Genomic DNA, 19,367 nt, shown 5'->3' on the forward strand with positions numbered 1-19,367 from the left:
GTGCCTTTTGCCATCCTAGCACGGCTAAAAATTGTGCACCAACAGTCGGTTGGATGAATGCTGTCTGATGGCTTTGCCCCCGTATCCGCAGAGCTGTGGACCACCGGCCTCCGAGGCAGTGTTCCCACGCGGCGCCCCGGCCCCTGCCGCTGGCTTGGCCGGCGCCTGTGCAGCGGTCTGTTGATTCTTGCATCACGTGCCTGAAGTGGGTGAAGGGGCAGACCCCACGTGTCTGCTGAGGACGCCGACACTGTCTTTTGATGAGCCAGAAATCCGGGGTTGAAATAGAGCCATATCACAAGCGTGCTGTCTCACCCGTCGTCTGTAAACATGCGAGCTTGCCCAGCCCCGGGGAGAACACCAGCCGCCCTGCACTCTGGGCTGCAATCGATGTGATATTTTATTTACCCAGGGAGCTGTCTTCCCTTCTCCTCCTGGTTGCTCCTGCCTCCACAGAAATGTTATATGCGCGTGACTTGTATTTGCCCTTGAAGCCAAGTTGTCCTGCTGCTTTCTCTCCCGTGTTTAGTAATCCCTGGAGTTTATTAGAAGGGTCTCAAGAAAGGAGATACTCGTGTGAGACTGGGGTCAACGAGAGACGTTCGCCTAATTATTTTGTTTCTTTACATGGATCCCCGCTCGGCGTGTTAGCCGGGGCTGAGCAAAACATTTAAAACTGAAGTCTCGTTTGGGACCACACGAGCCACGTTTGGGACCACACGAGCCAGACTTTTCTCCGTGGGAAAAGGGTGGTCACTTTGCTCTGTGCTTGGCCCCAGGGCTGGACGCCGCCACGGCCAGCCGGAGGACCACACACCGCGTCCACAGGGAACCGTGGCGTGTGCGGTGGCCTCGGGGTGCAACCGTGGGGTGTGCGGTGGCCTCGGGGTGCCAGATCACCCAGGGCCATCTTGGTTCCGACTGGGTGGCTGTACCACTAAACGCAGTGGAGACCGAATTGGACATCTCAAGTGGGGCAGGGCCAGGTGAAAATCGGTCGGCTCCGAGAGGGAAATGGAGTTTCCCCACCACCTGTAGGCAGGCTGGCTCCGGCCACAGTGCTCCCCCTCTTCCCTTCGTCCCTTTTCTCCTGGTACCTGGTAGACCAAGATGCCTCTCGGGAGCCGGAATCCTGGGGGAGTGCCAGCTCTCTCCAGCCCTTGGCCAAGCCCTGTCTGCCAGTTTGTTTCTAGCTCTGGAGGAGTTAGCCCACAGGCCTTCCGTTCCTGCCTTGTGGCCCAGAATGACTCCCGAGCGCGTTGGAGGGCAGGGCAAGGAGGCTGAAGTCATAACCTCGCGGGGTGCGTTCTCCAGGATCCACCCACCCGGGTGCTTCCTCCCTGGCTTCTGGGCCAGTGTCGTAAGTCTCTGCTCGCCGGTCAGACCTTCCTCTCTTTTCTGCAGGATGACCACTGTCGTCTCAAAGTCCCTCCCCACTTCCTCCCACCGATGACTTCTCCAGCCCATCGCCCGTATCATAGGGAAGGGATACTTCACGAGTTTCAAGGTCGTAGTTTTAATAGCCGTCCCGATGTTACTGAATATATAGTATCCGTCAGGCACTCTAGCAGGAAATCCTGTGCGGTGACCAGCGACCGCTGTCCCCACGTTGCGGACGAGAGCTGAGCCTTAGGTCGTGCCCGAGAGCACAGCACACACCTTATACTCACTACACCTGTGATATTCTCGGCGACAGGGCCTGACCACGCACAGTTATCTCTGCCTCTCTGCCAGCTAGCTAGCAAAGGACCTGGCGTATAGTAAGCATTAAGTAAGAAAAAAACCCAAAACTTGTTAAACGCATAACTATATCAGAGATGGCTTCTGAAGCACAGAAACTCAGCCCGGCTGATACACAGGCTCTCCTGGATCCTTTTTGCTATTTACTCAGGGGGAGGTATAATATCCAAAATGGGGGCTGTTGGCTCCGACTGTGTGGACGGTACTGGTTTTGCTTCATGCAGAATCCGTTGACTGATTGGCCTTTCACCTCGCGCTCCCAGGGTTTTTATGGGCGACGGCCACAGAAGATCGCTTCCTGTTTTGTGTAAGCTGCTCTTGAGGATTTCCTGTATTATTTCATTCCCCATCCTTGTCGTCATCTGGTGCTGCCTGGCAAGTCACCCTGAACGTGGTGGCCTGGTCCCTGGGGCTGTGTTCCGAGAGGGCAAGTCCAGTTACAAGCCCCGCCTTGACTGGTGGTCCCAGGCTTGCGATTGGCCAGAGGAGGTCACGTGGCCAAGCCTAGCCTCCGCGAGGGGAGGGCCGTTTTACTCCAGCGCCCGTGGGAGGAGGAGCCGAGAAACGTGACCCTGTTTAATCCACTGCAATCAATCCGTTACTTTCAGGACAAATTGCGGATTTTCCACCAGAAATTCAGTCTCTCTTAAGGTACTTATGACTTCACTTGGGAGCCGAAAAGGCAGTTAGTTGCAGCATACATAGCCTTCGGAGTCTAGTCTGAATTGAGATTCCGACTTGATCACGTACCATTTTGTCTTTGGCGGGTTACTTGCATCCATATATTCTGGTTTATGACGGAGTCTCATTATATCCTAATTCTCGTTCCCCTTACTCCGTTTTTACTTCTGTCCCTGGGAAGCTCAGAATTAAAATTCAAGGCGACCACAGCATTTTGCTTCCTCATTTCCTCAGTCTCGGTGTCTCATCTCTTTTACATTGCTATTTAGGTCTTTGGTTTTAAGCTACCCAATCCCTTTTGGCAGCAGATTGGGTATAAACCTTGGGTAAGACCCACTAGCAAAATTTCCTAAAAACTAAAAACTTCCCGGCACTCCTAGTTCATTGGGAAGTTGTGCTGGGAAGATTCAGGGTTATAGTGCTATTGCATAAGCCCGTGTACACAGGAATGAAAGTGAGTTTGCATGTGCTGCTTGATTGGACTCAGATGAACTTTGCCGTTTTTTGCAACCATGTAAGCCAGCCAGCTCTCTAGTGTGTTCCTCCCAGCACTTACTATATCTGGTGGGACACATCGTCAAGGTTGTTACGACGCGGCTTGGATATCGGAGCATATGCGGTGTTCCCGTACATCTACTCTAATCCTCTCAGAGTCTAGCCTTCTGGATAATGCTGCCAAGAATTAGAGAGACTGTGGGGTGATTGGGTGGCTCGCTCTGGGTTGGGCGTCTGACTGTCGGTTTCAGCTTATGTCCTAATCTCACGGTTTGTGGGTTCAAGCCCCGTGTCGGGCTCCACGCGGATAGCACGGAGCCCGGTTGGGATTCTCTCTTCCTCTCTCTGTGCCACTCCCCTGCTCATACATATTCACTCTTTCTCAAAAACAAACAAACAAGAACCATTAAAAAAAAAAGTATTAGATGGATCATTTATAAAGTTCTGGAACCTGGATTTGCATCTAGTTCTTTCTTGTTTCAAAGCCAATGGACACATCAATCTTTGGCCTGTAGGGAGTAAATTAGCATGTAAATAGGCTCTTTGGAATGCAGCATTAAAAAAACAAAACCCTACCTTGAAAGAGAGTGTTAATTTCTCAGACCTCAGTGCGGAGATGAGATACAAGCACCACTTGGACAGATTCTGTGGAGTCCGCACTTCTTGGTGGTGATTCCTGAATTCCATAGACTCTGTGGGTCTGCAGTGGAACGAAGGCTTGTGACTGGTTATCAGTAACTATGGGGTCTTGGGTAACTCAGGTGATTTCTTGTGCCCTAGTTTTCTCTGCTACAAAATGGAGTGCCGTATGACTTATAAGGTGATTGTGTGGGACAGGGGCTCACTTTTTATCGAGAACCTACTGTCGGTCCTTGCCAGCATCATCATGATGCATGTTACCTCATTTAATTCTTGCAACCTCACCGTGGATGGAAGACATGATTCCTGTTGCCGTGAGCTCCGACTCAGGAAATCTGAATCTGCCTGCAAGGCCTGAGCTCTTTGCAGCAAATCACCTTCTCCCCATCTTTCCCATTATGATTAAACGAGATAAAGTGTGTGAGTAAGGAGAACAACGTTTGAAACGCAACATTAGCGTAACTTACAATTTTTCCGAAATGGAATCAGAGACGGTAAGAGGAAGGATGGGCGGTCCCCACTTACTGTCTAACAAACTGTGAGCCAGACACTTCACTTAGATGAGCCAGATTTAGCTATTCTAACTGTCCGAGCAGGCACTGGGTCAGCCAGTCCATCCCTGAACTGGCTGGGCGTTGTGGATAGAGCACGGACCCTGGACCACTCAGAGCGGGGTGTGACGCTGGACGCGGCTGCATGCCTTTGATCCTCTTTTTGGTTCTCAGTTTTCTTGTCTTTGAATGGGGGCGTTAATACCGCATCTCAGTGAAGAATGAGAGAAGCAGCATCCTACAGCTACCCTACCACTCGTGGCGCAGAGCGGCCCCACTTCTCTGTATGTCAGTTCTGTGGAGGTGGCCGCACTGCTATTGTTAGCTTCATCCCGTCCATGTTCTGCATTGGAGGGACAGGGGCAGTTGAGCACGTAGGTTCCTGCGAACTCAAGGTTCGTGTCCAGTGTACCTCTTAGTTCCAAAGGTCAGTGCCAGCAGTGGCCATAAGCACACAAGATCAGTTTCGTCTTTTGTTGACCAGTTTCTTGGAGGGAATGCTCAGTAGGGAAGGAGATGGACACAGAGAAGAGCCCCTCGGCAGGCCTGGAAGAGCCAAACCCTGTCCGGGACTGCAGGGACCTTCCCAATTCCTGAGGGAAGATGGAGACCTCCCTGGGTTCTAGAATAGCGTCTTCACCTAACGCCTTGAGAGCAGAGGCCAGGCTCACAACCTCTTTCTAGAAACAGCTCCTGTGCCGCCCCTGGTCCTCCAGCTGCTTTGGGCGGTCTTCCCAGCCTGCTGCCAGATACAAGCCAACTGCCATAATGCCTTAATGATATGAAATAGTGCATAGGTTTGAAGTTCCAACCTAAACATGTCTGTGTTTAAATTTATTATTCATGAAGGTAATTTAAAAACATGACAGAAAGTTTGAGAAGTAGAGACAAAAACTCATTATTCTTCACGCTAACACAACCCTTTTTTATTTTAGTGCATTTCATTCCAAGCTAATCCATATGGCTACGTATTTTTATATAGTTGTTTCATTGTGTACATAAAATTTTGTTTCCTGCTTTTCCCTTTAACACATTATAAGCATTTGCATATGGCTGTGTGATCCCTATAATTATAATTTTTAATGGTTGCATAATACTCTTTTGAGGGGCTATAACACAATTTAAGCAGCCTTCTTCCTGGGGACTGTTTTAAGTTTTTTCTTTCTTTCTTTTTTTTTTTTTTTTTTTTTCTCAGAAACAATGCTACAACATTCATGCAGAACACTTGCTCCTGATCTCGGGTTAGTTCATTAGGATAAACTCACAGAAATGAGATTTCTCAGCTTAAAGGTTGTAAGTGTCTTTCCAGCTCTTGATACGTGGTGCCCAGTTGAGTTCCGGTCAGGTTGAGCTACTCTACACTGTCTCCTTTTGCTTTTTAATAAGATAGCGGGATGTTTGCAACCCGTGTTGTAATCCCGCGTGCTGGAATAGTGTGGAAAACGTCCCAGCTGTTGCAGGCAGAGAATGGACGTGTAAATAAACCTGCCAGGGGTTGAGGGATCAAACAGCTTGCCCCCGACCGGCACTGTCCGTCCTGTCCCCTGGCAGAACACAAGAGGGAGGGAGGTTCCCGGGGCAACCAGCATCCCTGGACCAGACATTGCGGGCTGGGCTGGGGCTTTCCCTGTTCTGGGGTGCAGGGCTCCACTACGTGCCACACAAACTAGGGGCTGGATGCGAACGCCCCACTTGGCCCCCTCTGATCTGATCTAAATAACCTCCTAAGAAAAGAGCGTGGCGCAGTGGAAGAAAACAGTGTTTGGGGACAGGCTGGCGTGGAACCCGGGCTCAGGCTGTACTATGGCAACCTACTTTCCCCGTCTGTTTACTTATCCGTAAAGTTGGGCTAACGATGTATGACCGTGTTCTGTTTGCGCAAATCCTTTGTGAAAGAAGAATTTGCAACTAATAAAAGGAAGTCCCCGTGAGAAAAAACAGATTTGGGCCAGCCATCCTAGGGCTGGGGGGGGAGGGGGGGGTCTCGTTCCTACGGCGGGCAGGGAGCCATCGCGCCCTGAATGAAGAGAATGCTCATGAGAACATGTAAATTTTAAACTAATCAAGGTGAATGCTGTATAGTTCCCGTGTGCTGCTGCTCATTTGTTAGAAACTTGAGATGGTTTCTCCTCACCGCCTCACGGAGATGCTCCTGAGTGTGTTTTCCTTGCTTTGCGTGCCTCACACGTGGAATTTTCCGGTCCTCCGGCCACATTCATTGGTTTTCTGAAAAGACCCACGTGGGTCACCATCGTCCTACCTACTCACCTTGCCACGAATTATCATATATTTTCCCAACACCTCCCTCCTCAGCCCTCAGGTTGCATGGCCTTGGCCTTGGCCGTGGAGGTGTGCTGGGCTCCCGCTACCCTCCCCTTCTATCCCAGGGCAGCTTTGGGGAAGCCACCTCCTCTCCCCCTCGCTTCTCTGTTTCTTTCCTTTTCCCGACACCCAGGTCTATCTGAATTTAATTGTCCCCAAAGGAAAAGGAATTGAAATCCGAGCTGTACTTGAACTGAGCGTCTCCCCTTTGAGGGGCACGGGTAAGGTACTGTGAGGGGAGCCTCAGGGTGGGGAAGAATTGCCGTATCCGCCTTGGTGGGCAGAGGAGCAAGCGAGAAAACACCAGTTCCGGCCCAGTGCTGGGTATGGGGCGAGGGTTTGGTAAGAGATCCTCCCTCCCACTCGCACCCGGTCAGCTGTACCTGGGCTGTGCCACCAGGAACTTCTGACCCTCACGCTCTGGGATTACGTAAGGGAGGGACAAAAACTTAATTGAAAATGTTCCATTTAGTTTCCAACCCGGGGCCCCTTGGAGCGCTTTAAGGCGTGTCATTCTAGAACTCACTTTTCTCCCGGAGATGCTCTTGAAAACAGATCTGATGCCCAGGGAGGCTCTTTCTCTTAGACAGTTCTTGACGCCAGTGGTTACAGAACCGAGCAACGAAGGAACCAACTGTATGGACCTTAGGTGCCCAGGGGAGGGATTTCATCAGTAAATGTACGAGCCAGTGGCACCTGCTTTTGACAGGGTAGCAAGCATTGCAGCGCGGTTAGTTCTGTGAGACCCCATACACCTCTGAGCTGAAGCAAAGCGGGGACGCAGCGTTGCCACGGTATTGACAGAGAGGTCCGGCTGCTGCCAGGCATAGGGGAATCCTGGTGGTGATAGGGGTGAGGGAGAAGGTGGGGCAGCGTGGGTAGAGGGCAGTGGTTGGGGGGGGGAACATTTTGGCGGTAAAAGGCTGGTGAGGATGCCACCTGTCTGTCCCTGCTGGCTGCTCGACAACTTGCCGTGCTGACTGCCTGCTTAACCTCTCTCTTACCCCTTTTTTCTCCTCTGTTGGGAATTCATCATTTATTAACACTTTAATACGCAGTTGACTTTTGCACACGTCACAGGAGAAATGATATTTCTAAAACACAATTTTTTTTTCTAAAAAGACATTTTCTTGGGGCGCCTGGGTGCCTCAGTTGGTTAAGCGTCCAACTCTTGATTTCAGCTCAGGTCATGATCTCACGGTTTGTGACATCGGGCCTCGAGTCGGGCTCTGCGCTGACAGTGCAGAACCTGCTTGCAATTCTCTCCCTTCCCCCCTCTCACTGCCCCTCCCCTGCTCATGCCTGTGCACACGCTCCCTCTCTCCAAAATAAACATTTCTTAAAAAGCCATTTTCTTGTCAAGTTTGCGGAAATCCATCATTTCTCTAAAGTAAGAGAACCTGCTTCAGCTAACGTTGAAAATTCCAGAACAAGAAGCAGCAGTTAGAAAGCGGCTTTGTCGCAGACCTCCCTCCCCGAAATCGGAGATGCTATTTCTCTGATTCTAGGAAGAAAGAGGTGGAAATCCGATCACGCGATTAAAAAAATGAGGCTGTAAACGACTCCTTAAAATAGCAGGTGCTCAGCTAACTTGGGGGCTCTGGATTAAAAAACTGCTGCTCTTGCCTTCGGGAATGTTTATGACTTGGCCCCAGAGCCGTCTTGCTTCATAAAATCTTATTTAGGAGCAGGGATGCAGAAAAGCTGCATGTTAATAGCCTGCCTCGTGCCCCCCCCTGCCCTGGGCCACCTAGTGCTTTGGTCATCTACTGTGAGCATGGGCGTTTAGGATGGATTGATTGCTCTTGAAAAGAGAAAATGGTGGTGTGAAATAGATTGCTCCTGGGCTCTGTGTCTCATTGCAAAAATTGGCTTTAAAATCAGCATTTATCAAGAGATTCACACCTTAGCTCCCTGCTGGGAGAGGGAGTGGGATTGACATTGCTATTAGAAAGTGACAAGACACCCTAGAAATACGTAGTTGACAGACGTTGAACCAGGAGTGTTTAATGTAATTATTTTCCTTTTATGTAAATAAGATCTCTGCACACATTTAATTTAAAAAATTTTTAAACTATTTTTTAGAATAGCTTTAGATTTGCAGGAAAAAAAATGGGAACTTAGTACAGAGAGTCTCATAGACCCTGCACCCAGTGTTCCCTATTACGACCATCTGAAATTGGTATCCTACCCGGGCACCTGGGTGGCTCAGTCGCTTAAGCGTCCCAACTCTTGATTTAGACTCACATCATGACCTCACAGGTCATAGGATCAAGCCCCACGTTGGGTTCTGCACTGACAGCTCGGAGCCTATTTAGGATTCTCTCTCTCTCTCTCTCTCTCTCTCTCTCTCTCTCTCTCTCTCTCTCCCTCCCTCCCTCGCGTGTGCACATGCTCTCTCTCTCTCTCTATCTTTCTCTCAAAATAAACATTAAAAAAATGAGTATGATACATGTATTATAGTCAAAGAACCAATACTGATATGTTGTTATGAACTGGAATCCCTACTTTAGTCAGATTTCTTGAGTTTTTCTTTGAGTGATCATTTTAGGCTCCTCTGGGCTATGACGGTCCTCAGCCTTTCTTGCCTTTGGTGACCTGGATGGTTTTGAGGAGTCCTGGTCAAGGATTTGGTATAAAAAAAAAAAAAAAAAAAAGAAGAAACTACCCCGTGTTTGAGGTTTGTCTAATGTTTTTCTCCTGATGAGACTGGGGTTAAGGGTTTTGGGGAGGAAGACCACAGAAGTAACAGACGTATACCTGTTAACCAATCAGTGAATGAGCTAATGAGGGAAGGCAGGTCCCTCAAATCGGAGGAAGGCAAGTTTGATGTTCTCAGTGATGAGACTTCATGTCTAACTTGTTTGGTGCCTTACAGTCTAGCGGAGCCCTGGCAACATTTCGTGGGCTAAGACGGATCATTTTGCCATGCCCACGACACACCCCAAAACCTTTCCTCGGTGCGTCTCAGGTTCTGGAGTTTCTGGATTGAGCGGGCTGAGGCTCCGATGGACCTTGCATCTGTACGTGGCCACGGGGATCTAAACAGGAAGATGATGACTAAATTAAGGCAATTGGCCGTGTACGGAGAGAGTGGGCAGGGTGATGCCCCTGGCCCTCTGCATGTTAGAAAAGTTGAATAACGGGAGAAATAGCAGTGCTATTCTGACTCACGACTTCGGTCCACGGGATCATTACAGCTTCCAAATAACCAGCAGCCCCCACGGTACTGCTCAGCAGCCTGCATTTCTCTGAGACGACGCTGCGAACCAAACAAAGCCGTGACCTTTATCATAGTGTGTTTTTCATTTGTGAGCAAGCGATCATGTACGAAGCAGCCTGTGACTTGAACCCACCGTAGACACTTGGCCCTTCCATTTTAGCAGCATTGGGTTTCATGAGCTCAGTTGGAGTCGTGAATGGGAAAAACCGTAAGTGCATCAGTGAGACTGGTGGCTCTTAACCCTGACTGTGCATTAGCGCTGCCTGGGGAGCGTCTGGAAAACAGTCCAGCTGGATCCCATCCCCAAAGGTTGTGATTCAGTTGGCTGGGGCAGGACCAGGCCTTGGAGAAAGCCGGGAGACTTGGGCTTTCTGTCTTGTTTCCTTCCCCGCTGCTCTACGCAGGTCCCGATTCTTCAGCCCTTCCTGTGTTTTGACACTAACCTGAATAAAGGTTTTGGAAACTGTCCGGAGGTTGCTGTTGGAAGCTCACCCTGAGCTTTTTCTACTCCTCCAGCTTGTGTGACCAGCTCTCCCCCAGCAATGAAACCTGGGGCGGGGGAGTTCTCACTGGTGCCCTTGGAGAATATTCAGAAATGGTTGAGCGACTGAGCCAGCATAGTTCTGGTCTCTAAGTATGTTATGCTCCCTTTCTATTCTGATTGGGAGGTAGGGGAATACTTCTCATCTTAAGTTATTGCTTTCAGTGGGAACTTATTTAGAAGTGGAAATCTTTTTTTTTTTTCCTCTAATTACTGTCATGTCTCATTGCTTTGATTTAAAAAAATGTTATTTAAGTGTAGTTGCTGTATGATGTTATAGAAGCTCTCTCTTTTATAAATGCATAGTGTTTGTAGGGTACAGGCTTCTGGTTTTAACAGATGTTTGGTCAGGGTTCAAAGTGATCTGACTACTAGCCTAACTAAAGGGGCTTTCCTTGGGTATTCTAACATTTTTAGACTGTTTCCCAGTGAGTTAAAATTCCATTCACCAATTTATTAACAGGTCACACACCCTATTTGGAAAGAAGAATTTCAATAGTGACACCTCACATCAGCAGGTTTTTTTCATCCTCTCATAAGAAGACCTAGGAATTATTTCCCGGCACTATTCTGGGGGGGGATACCCACCCAGAAACATTAGAAACAATAAATAGTCCTTCTGGTTCCTCTGTAGATCACTTTATAGTGAGAATGCTGGGGTGTGGGAGTTCTTGGTCTTTAGCAGGGAACTAAGTCAACTCTTAAAAATTTGCTTCCAGGTGGGGGCCCCTGGGTGGCTCAGTCGGTTAAGCATCCGACTTCGGCTCAGGTCATGATCTCACGGTTTGTGGGTTCGAGACCCACGTCGGGCTCTGCACTGACAGCTCAGAGCCTGGATCCGGCTTCAGATTCTGTGTCTCCCTCTCTCTGCCCCTCCCCTGCTCATGCTGTGTCTCTCTCAGAAATAAATGTTAAAAAAATTTTTTTTTTTTTTTTTTAAATTTGCAGGGCACCTTGGTGACTCAGTTAAGAATCCAGCTTCGGCTCAGGTCATGATCTCATGGTTCGTGCGTTCGAGCCCCACATTGGGCTCTGTGCTGACAGCTCAGAGCCTGGAGCCTGCTTCAGATTCTGTGTCTCCCTCTCTCTCTCTGCCCCTCCCCCACTCACGCTCTGACTCTCTCTCTCTCTCTCTCTCCAAAATATTTAAAAAACAATTTTTTTTTAAATTTGCCCCCGGGTAAACAATTCAGTTAGTTTTCAGTGTCACTGGGCTGTGGAAATATAAATGATCACATCTTTTCAACAAATCTGGCAACCTGGCCTTTCCCCCCACCCTCGCCCCCAGAACTTGAATGTTTTTGTACGGATTGGTTGTGGTCGAGGTGCTACTGAACAGTCATTAAGTAACAGTGGAAAGTAGACAATTGAGGAGAAAAAAAGCCAAGTAGTCATTCAGAAGGTATTTTTGGTTACTTAATCTGCCTCCGAGCATATGGTCTCGTCAGCTGAAAAAATTTAACAGTGAGAAACTATATTTCAGTAACGGGAGATTAAAAACAACCTATTTATTTTCTCTCCCCCCCCCCCACAGTGATATTTTTATCTCTGTTACCAAATACAAGTGTTAGCCACTTAACATTTACAAAGGCAGCCTTTGATGCGCCCACAATGTGCATCCACCTTTCTCGTCTTGGTTTTACGCGTGGAGGTATGTTTGCTTCCGGGGTGATTCGGGATCCAAACACGTTACCCTAAGTGGCATTCGTCTTTATGTTGGCCTGTGGACAAGAGGTCCACGTGAGATGAGGGAACGTTTTACTGCACAGGCTTGACCCTTTTGTGACTCTGCTCTCGGGCTCTCATCGCCTCGTGGCCCCCATGTGTGGATAACTGACTGGGCTGTAGCCGTGTTCTGTCCTCCCCTCCGCCACCCTTCAGGTCTTGGGCATGGAATGAACGTAGTGGTTTCAGAACACGTTCACCAGTTCTTTGGCAGTCTTCTTCTGCCAGAACGTGGGCTCTGATTCCCCTCCCCTTGAACGTGGGCTGGACGTAGGGATGTGCTCCCCGCCACCAGAATGTGGCCGGTGTGACGGTGTGTGGTTTCCAAGACTAAGTGGTGAAGGGAGTCCTGGCGTCTGCCTCCCTCCCTCTGTCTGTCTCCCCCCCGACCTTCCCCTCCCGTCAGATCTCTCACCGTGGGGGAGGCCAGCTGCCACGCTGTGAGGGCATTTGCACAGCCCTGGGCAGGAGTCCGTGGTAAGGCACTGTGGCCTCCCCCGGAGGCCGTGTGAGTGAACACCCTTGGGAGCGGCCCCTCAGCGCGGTCAGACCCTCAGATGGTTGGCAGCCCCGGCCGCCGTCTTCACTGCGGCCTCTTGAGAGACCGTGAGCCGGAACCACCCAGATTCCTGACTCTGAGAAGCTGGGTGAGATAATAAATGTTTCTTGTTTTCAGGCTCCTCGGTTTTGAGGGAACTTATTTTGCGCTGGTTGATAACCTAAGACACTTAGCCCTTGCCGATCGCTTTTCCCATCTGGGACAAGAAGGGTTGGACCCATCGGTGCCCTTAACAAGTCGATGGCGATCTGTTAGTATGGAAAAGGCTGCTTGCACAGCCCGCTGACCCTCGCTGTCCCCGCCCCAACACCACCACAGAGGCCTTTCTGCCTCCACACCCGTGACCCGGAAGCAGCTTTCACAGCCCTTCCCTCCGCAGCCTCTCTGGCAAAAGCCAAGCCCAATTTTTATTTATTTCTTCTTACTTTTTTTTTTTTTTTAAATGCTTATTTTGTGAGAGAGAGAGAGAGTGCACGCACGACTAGGGGGGGAGGGGCAGAGAGAGGTGGGGACAGAAGATCCAAAGCAGGCTCTGTGCTGACAGCAGAAGGCCCGAGGCTTGAACTCACAAACTGAGATCAGGTCTTGAGCCGAAGTCGGACACGTAACCGACTGAGCCACCTAGGCCCCCGCTTCTAATTTTTTTAATTAATTTATTTTATTTCTTCTTATTTTGAAACAAAGATCATACTGGGAATATGATGGGGAATATTCCTTAAATAAATAAAGCTATATTTACACTGAATTAATTTTTGTAACTATGCCATAAACCAACCTATTGGATTGACTATTTCTGAAAAACGTGTCATTTTATTAAAACCTACTGCTCTTTTATCTTCTTAGAAACGAGATGAATTTTGGCTGCTGCTCTCTCTAATTATGCTAGATAAATAGACATCACTCGGTCATTTATTTCCATCTGATCTCAGTCCCAGCCTGACTTGATCACCATTTGTGCTTCAGGTAACAGACTGCTTCTGTTACCCATTCGTAAGAACAGCGTGGGCACAGTGTGTATCTAGAACTTCTAAAGACTCTGTGAAAACTCACCCAATTCAAATACGTTTAATAATAGCTATGAGCCCAGGTACGTGAGTAAGTGGGAGGACAGGAGATTGCGTTTTGCATTATCTGGGCTCATATGCCCTTTCTCAAGGGAGAGACAGCCTCAGTGCCAGAGGTGAGGCTCTCTCCGGGGCTTTCCCACACTGTGGTCCAAACAGTGAAGACGAGTGGGGGGTGTGGGGTGGGGGGTAGCAGCATCCTCCCTGCTCCGTGATCGTTGATATGGGTGGGAGACCTCTGGCTAAAGAAACCTCCCTGAGGGAACCCACTTTGCAGCCTGATCCGCAGTCCCCTGTTCAGCCTGCGTTACTCATTCTGCATGTCAGTTCCATGTCAGTATCCCTCCTCTGCAAGCCAGAGACACAAAGCAGAGAGGAGGCTGCCGCCCCCGGGGAATAACAGCAGGCTGACCGGATCCCAGGCCTTGAATGCTCTGCAACTTCTGACCCAGCATCAAACCACATCATTACTCCTCTAATCTTAGCCGTTTCTACTTGTCACTGAAAAGAGGACCTGCCTGTCACCGCATCATTTTCTCTTAAATGGGAAGAACAGATCAGTTGGTAACACGTCCCGCCTGTCAGCGGGTCCTGGGCACTGGAGCCTTCTCCACACTGTTGCATTTCACAGGTTTCCCCTTTGAAACGAGCCTCCACACCCCCTCCCCACCCCCCCGCTGGTGTAAATATGTTTCATCATGTATGTAGATGTATTGGGGGGGGGGGTTGTCATGAAAAGCTTCCACTGCAAAGTGGGCGAAGCCAGTCAGATCAATCTGAGTAAGTAGCGTGAGGGTGTTTGGTCCCAACTCCGTTTATTATCATGTGACCAACCTGAGACCAGTGCCACACTTGGTGCCATGGGATACACCAGAAATGTGACAGAGCCCTCCTGCCCTCCAAGGACCTGAAGAGCTTTTGCATACCAACCATGTGAAATGGGTGGAAAGTATAAAAAAGTGCTGAGAATACCCGGTACCCAGGAACGCCAAGGGCAGGCAGGGACCATGAGACCTTCAGCCGGTGCCCCAGTGAAGGGAGGGAGGCTGGTGACTTCCTCAGATCCCTGTGGCGAGACCCCGAGGCTCCAGCTCGTGGGCCAGGGCTCTTTCCAATTTGTCATGTGTCCTGCATCTCCCTCTGCCCTGGGACCCGTTCTCACTTGGCTCATACCCCCCACCCCCAGCCGATGGTCTCACATGCCCGCCAGCAGCTTCGATGGCCTCCTGCCTTTCCAGAACTCCATCCCTGTGTCTCCTGTGTCTGCCAGGTACCTCCTCTCGGTATCTTTCGGGAACCTCCACATTTCCTGAACAGGCTCGTCTGTATCTCCCAGCTCCCCTCCTTGCCCCACCCAGACAACTTTCTCGTGTTCCTTAACGGTGAATGCCACTCCTGTCTGAAATGCCCAGGTCAGAACTCTCCATCTCGGATTCCTTCCTTCCTTCCTGCTTTCCTCTTCCAATCCTCGCCCTGTGGTCGCGCTGGTCTCCTCTCTGCATCTCTGGGACCCAGGCTTGAGCTGGCTCCCCGCCGTCCCTTGCTGCATTGCCCTCGTGGCCCCCTGGCCTCTCTTCTGCCCCCTCCGTCTGCTCCCTACACTACAGCCAACGCGATGTTTCTGGAACGGAAGTCTCAAGTCTCAGTATCTCACCACTTCCATGTCTTCCCATTTTCTACCTTTCATTTTCTTCCCTCCACCAGAACCCTCATCTCCCCCAGAGCCCCATCATTTCTCCTTGCCAGGTCCATTCTAGACCCCTCAGATCTCTGCTAAGGTGTCACTTCTTGGCCACAGGCTTCTCGGAGCCTTCCCCACACTCTGCAGGGTCTGTGGCACTGTGCCATCAGGTGGGATGCTTGTTTGTGCCCGAGTGGGCACGCTCAGCCAAGGTGAACCTGCCCACTCCTCACTGTATCTCTGGGGACGTTCTTCCATCTAGCAAAGGCCATGGGTCAGGGTTACAGGAGGAGAGTGGAACATGACAAGCGTCTGGAAGGGTGAGCTGTTGACAGGGGGTGCGTTGTACATGGGCACCGGCTGTCTCAGCCAGTGAATCCGATCAATCATCCTGAACAATTAGGAATTTACAGTGATCAGACATATCCTGAGATGAATGAATGGCTAATACATTGTTTTGCTTTACTCGTGTCTATCTAGCTGGTAGTGGGGGAAGTTATTTTACCTAAAGGCAGTACAGTAGAATGATTGAGACCGTGGACTCCGGTACTGAATCCCCTGGGGTTTGGGCACCTGGGTGGCTCAGTCGGGTAAGTGTCCGACTTTGGCCCAGGTCATGATCACACAGTTTGTGAGTTCGAGCCCCGCGTCGGGCTCTGTGCTGACAGCTCAGAGCCTGGAGTCTGCTTTGGATTCTGTGTCTCCCTCTCGCTCTCTTCTCCCCGCCCCCCCCCCTTGCTCATGCTCTGTTTCTCTCTCTCTCTCTCTCAAAAATAAACATTAAAAATTTTAAAATCAATCAATCAGTCCATCCATCCCCTGGGGTTTGAATCTAACCTCATTATGTACTTAAGCTTCCAGTGCCCGGCTTTCTCATCTGTAAAATGGGGGTAGTAATAGCACTGGAAGGAAGGTCACTGTGTGCACAGTGGCTAGAATGGGGCTTGAGTGGCCTAGACAGTTCCCCCTTTTCTTCCTCCTCCTCCTCATGTTACTCTGGGAGCAAGTAGTTTATGTGGTAATTTGCAATTTTTAACTTGGGAGTCCAGAACGAACGAGTCCTTTGCGAACGACCTCCTGGAACCGTATCCTTGGGCTTTTTGTTTTTTTTTTTTTAATTGTTTTAATGTTTATTTATTTTTGAGACAGAGAGAGAGCATGAACAGGGGAGGGTCAGAGAGAGAGGGAGACACAGAATCCGAAGCAGGCTCCAGGCTCTGAGCTGTCAGCACAGAGCCCGACGTGGGGCTCGAACTCACGGACCGCGAGATCATGACCTGAGCCGAAGTCGGACGCTTAACCGACTGAGCCATCCAGGCGCCCCGTATCCTTGGACTTTTATGATATTGTGAGAATCGGGTTCTTCTAACTTGGTTTAAACTGAGGCCTGATTCATCAAAGGCCAACTTTAGCTTCTTACCCACTATGTGACCCAGGTAGCTCCACGTCCCGTTGTGAACTAGGAATTCTCTGTGAAGCATCCGTGCGCAACACCACGTGTGTCGCAGGCATTCATAATTGGCCCTTAACGTTATTTCACCTGCTTGGGACTTGGCCGTTCAACATGTTCTCATCCCCAGCTTTGGTTTTATGGTGGGCATGGTGGATTTGGGAGGGGGAAGGGAGGCTAAGGAATGTCGCCTCTGGACCCAGTCCGTCTTGCCTGCGGGAAGAAGGAAGCATTTATTTTCTGAGAGAGCACTGATGGTTGACCTGCCTCAATGCTGATTTTGTCAACAGTACAGACAATGCCTTGGTTCTGGGGCACTGGCCCCAGCAGCACCCTTCACTTTTGATTTTATTCAAGTACAAGGTTAAATGGTTTGATCCATTTCGCCACTGTAATGCCTGCAGGGGGGAGAGAGTTATTAGCCACAAAAGGCTACAAGCGAGCTACAAAATAAAAATTAATAATGCTTAATTAAAAGTACGCACAGCATGACTCTGGTAACTTCATTACTCACTGGATTTAGTGTTCGTACATTTCCGTATATTGTAAAGGCAGTAGGTTAGATTCTCTTCCTCCCACGCCTTTGCCAAGCTTTCCGCGAAATCATCACTGATAGTAAATTGAAAGTTTATTTTTAACCAAATGGTCTCAAAAGCCAAATTATGAATACCTTTGAAAAACTGCTTGCCGCAAAAAATAAATTGGGATACTGGTGCATTTTAATACTTTTGTTAAAATGCAGGATAAACTCTTCAGAAGTCACAGGACTTGGGGCATTTGAAGGGCAGAGGTCTTGTGACAGGTGTGGGGTGGGGCAGGACCACCAAGGCACAGGAGCGTTCGTCTCCAGCCCATTGTTCTGCACCTCCCGGGTGCCCCCAACCCATCATTCCCACGGTGGCCCTGGTGGGATAAACCCAGCTATAGCACTGAAGAAGCAGCTGAAGAAAAAGCTGGCCTCAAGAGGGGTTGGAAGCTTAGGCATGGTTTCTCTTTTGTTACTGTACCGTTTGAGTAAAAATGGAGGTTATTGGCAAAGCAAGCCGCATTTGGGAAAAATGCCTGATTTGGCCCAGCACCTGAGAATTACCCTCCTTGCAGATCTCACTTTACGTTTGAAAGAGCCAGAATGTGTCCAGTGGCCCCCTTTTGCACAACACGCAGCCCACGCTGGTCTGGAGGAGTGCTCGCGGACAAACCTGTGCAGAACTGGTCTGGTCTCTCCCCAGGGAGGGCTCATCCCGACAACATCTGCTCCAGAGAATGGCCAGTCGACACGGCTTGGCTCACGGAAATCTGTGTAGGACAATGACTAGCCGTAGGACATTTCTGATCTGGGTTCTTCTACAGAAATCTTTCTTACTTGATTCAGAGAAATCAGATTCCAAGTGGTTGAAAGATATATTTAGCTCTGTGGTCATGGAGATGTTTTTTGGTTTGATTTAATGTTGATGGATTAGAGTAAATTGTTGGTGCAGATGAGCTGAATAAGTTCTGCCAGAGCTGATATCTTATTCTGGTTTTACATTAAACCCTTAATTTACAGCTCTGTTCCATTGGCAGTCCTATTAGAGTGAAGCCCGAGGAGAAGCTTGGCTGGTCCTTCCTCCTCCCTCCACTGTTACTCAGCAGAATTAAACAAATCATTTAGCAACGTCAGAGGAGGGCTCGAAGGGACCCAAGAGGGAGAAATCTGGTCCTAAGGTGTCCTTAACCATCTAAGATGTCTGGAGAGCTACCATCATTTTAATGGCTTTAATTTAACCACTACTGAATTATTTTATTTAATCTACTTTCCCTACCTCCCTTCCCCTACCTTCACAAATCCACAAAGCCCTGGGTTTTCCGGAGTATTGCCTTCCCCGAGATATGCAGTGTAAATATAAAATGAAGAGAGAAGTTGCAAATCCTTCCTTGGAAAAGGTCATTCCCACGCTTTTCTCCCCTCCCACACCTCCACCCTCCGAGAAGTTCTGGGATGGGAATTCTCTCTCCCTCCTTGTTACGTCCCCAGGGCTCTCTGGTGTCCCAAGACTTCAAGTGTTTATTGAACTGGTGAGTGAAGGTGTGCTTGAGGAACTGATCAACCCATTTCGTGTCTTTGTTCCCCTTAGGAGGACTGGAATGAAATTGACCCAATTAAAAAGAAAGACCTACATCACAGCAACGGGGATGAGAAAGCACAAAGCATGGAGACCCTCCCTCCAGGTAACTGCAGGGACCCATCTAGCCTCGGGCTGGGAGCTGGGGGCTGGGGCCTGGGAAATCCTCTTGCTCAGAAACCACGAATGAGTTGCGTGTGGCCCTCTGTCGCCTGTGGAGCCCGCGGAGTAGACAGCATGGATTGCAGAGGGCTGCTGGAGACACTGCCCTCTAGTCATGTTTGGCTGACTTCCTTCAAGCTCCTTAGCGGGGGGTGAAATAAGTGTACTTAGGAGGTGACCAAAATTTGTTGGGAAAAAAAAAAAAAAGGAATAAGATAGAAAATACAGGATGGTATATATCGGTTCACAGATTTTTTTTTTTTTTTAAAGACTTTATTTTTTAGAGCAGTTTTAGGCTTGACGGCAAAATTGTGCACAGAGTGCGGAGATTCCCATACATGCCTCCTGCTCCTACACATGCGCGCCTCCCCCGCTGTCAGCATGTCCCTGCAGAATGGTCCATTGCTACGTTCAGGGAACCAACGCCGGCAC

At 49.4% G+C, this 19,367-nt stretch overlaps 1 protein-coding gene across 1 annotated transcript in view; it reads left to right on the forward strand.

Moving 5' to 3' along the window:
* GALNT2 (polypeptide N-acetylgalactosaminyltransferase 2) overlaps positions 1–19,367 on the forward strand; it is a 192,070-nt gene that overhangs the window by 80,966 nt on the left and 91,737 nt on the right. The window contains exon 2 of the mRNA XM_027046941.2: positions 18,786–18,879. Coding sequence (XP_026902742.1) covers positions 18,786–18,879 — 94 coding nt within the window. The remainder of the gene's footprint in view (positions 1–18,785; positions 18,880–19,367) is intronic.

Source organism: Acinonyx jubatus, chromosome D2 (assembly GCF_027475565.1).
Source record: "Acinonyx jubatus isolate Ajub_Pintada_27869175 chromosome D2, VMU_Ajub_asm_v1.0, whole genome shotgun sequence".
NCBI lineage: Eukaryota > Metazoa > Chordata > Mammalia > Carnivora > Felidae > Acinonyx > Acinonyx jubatus.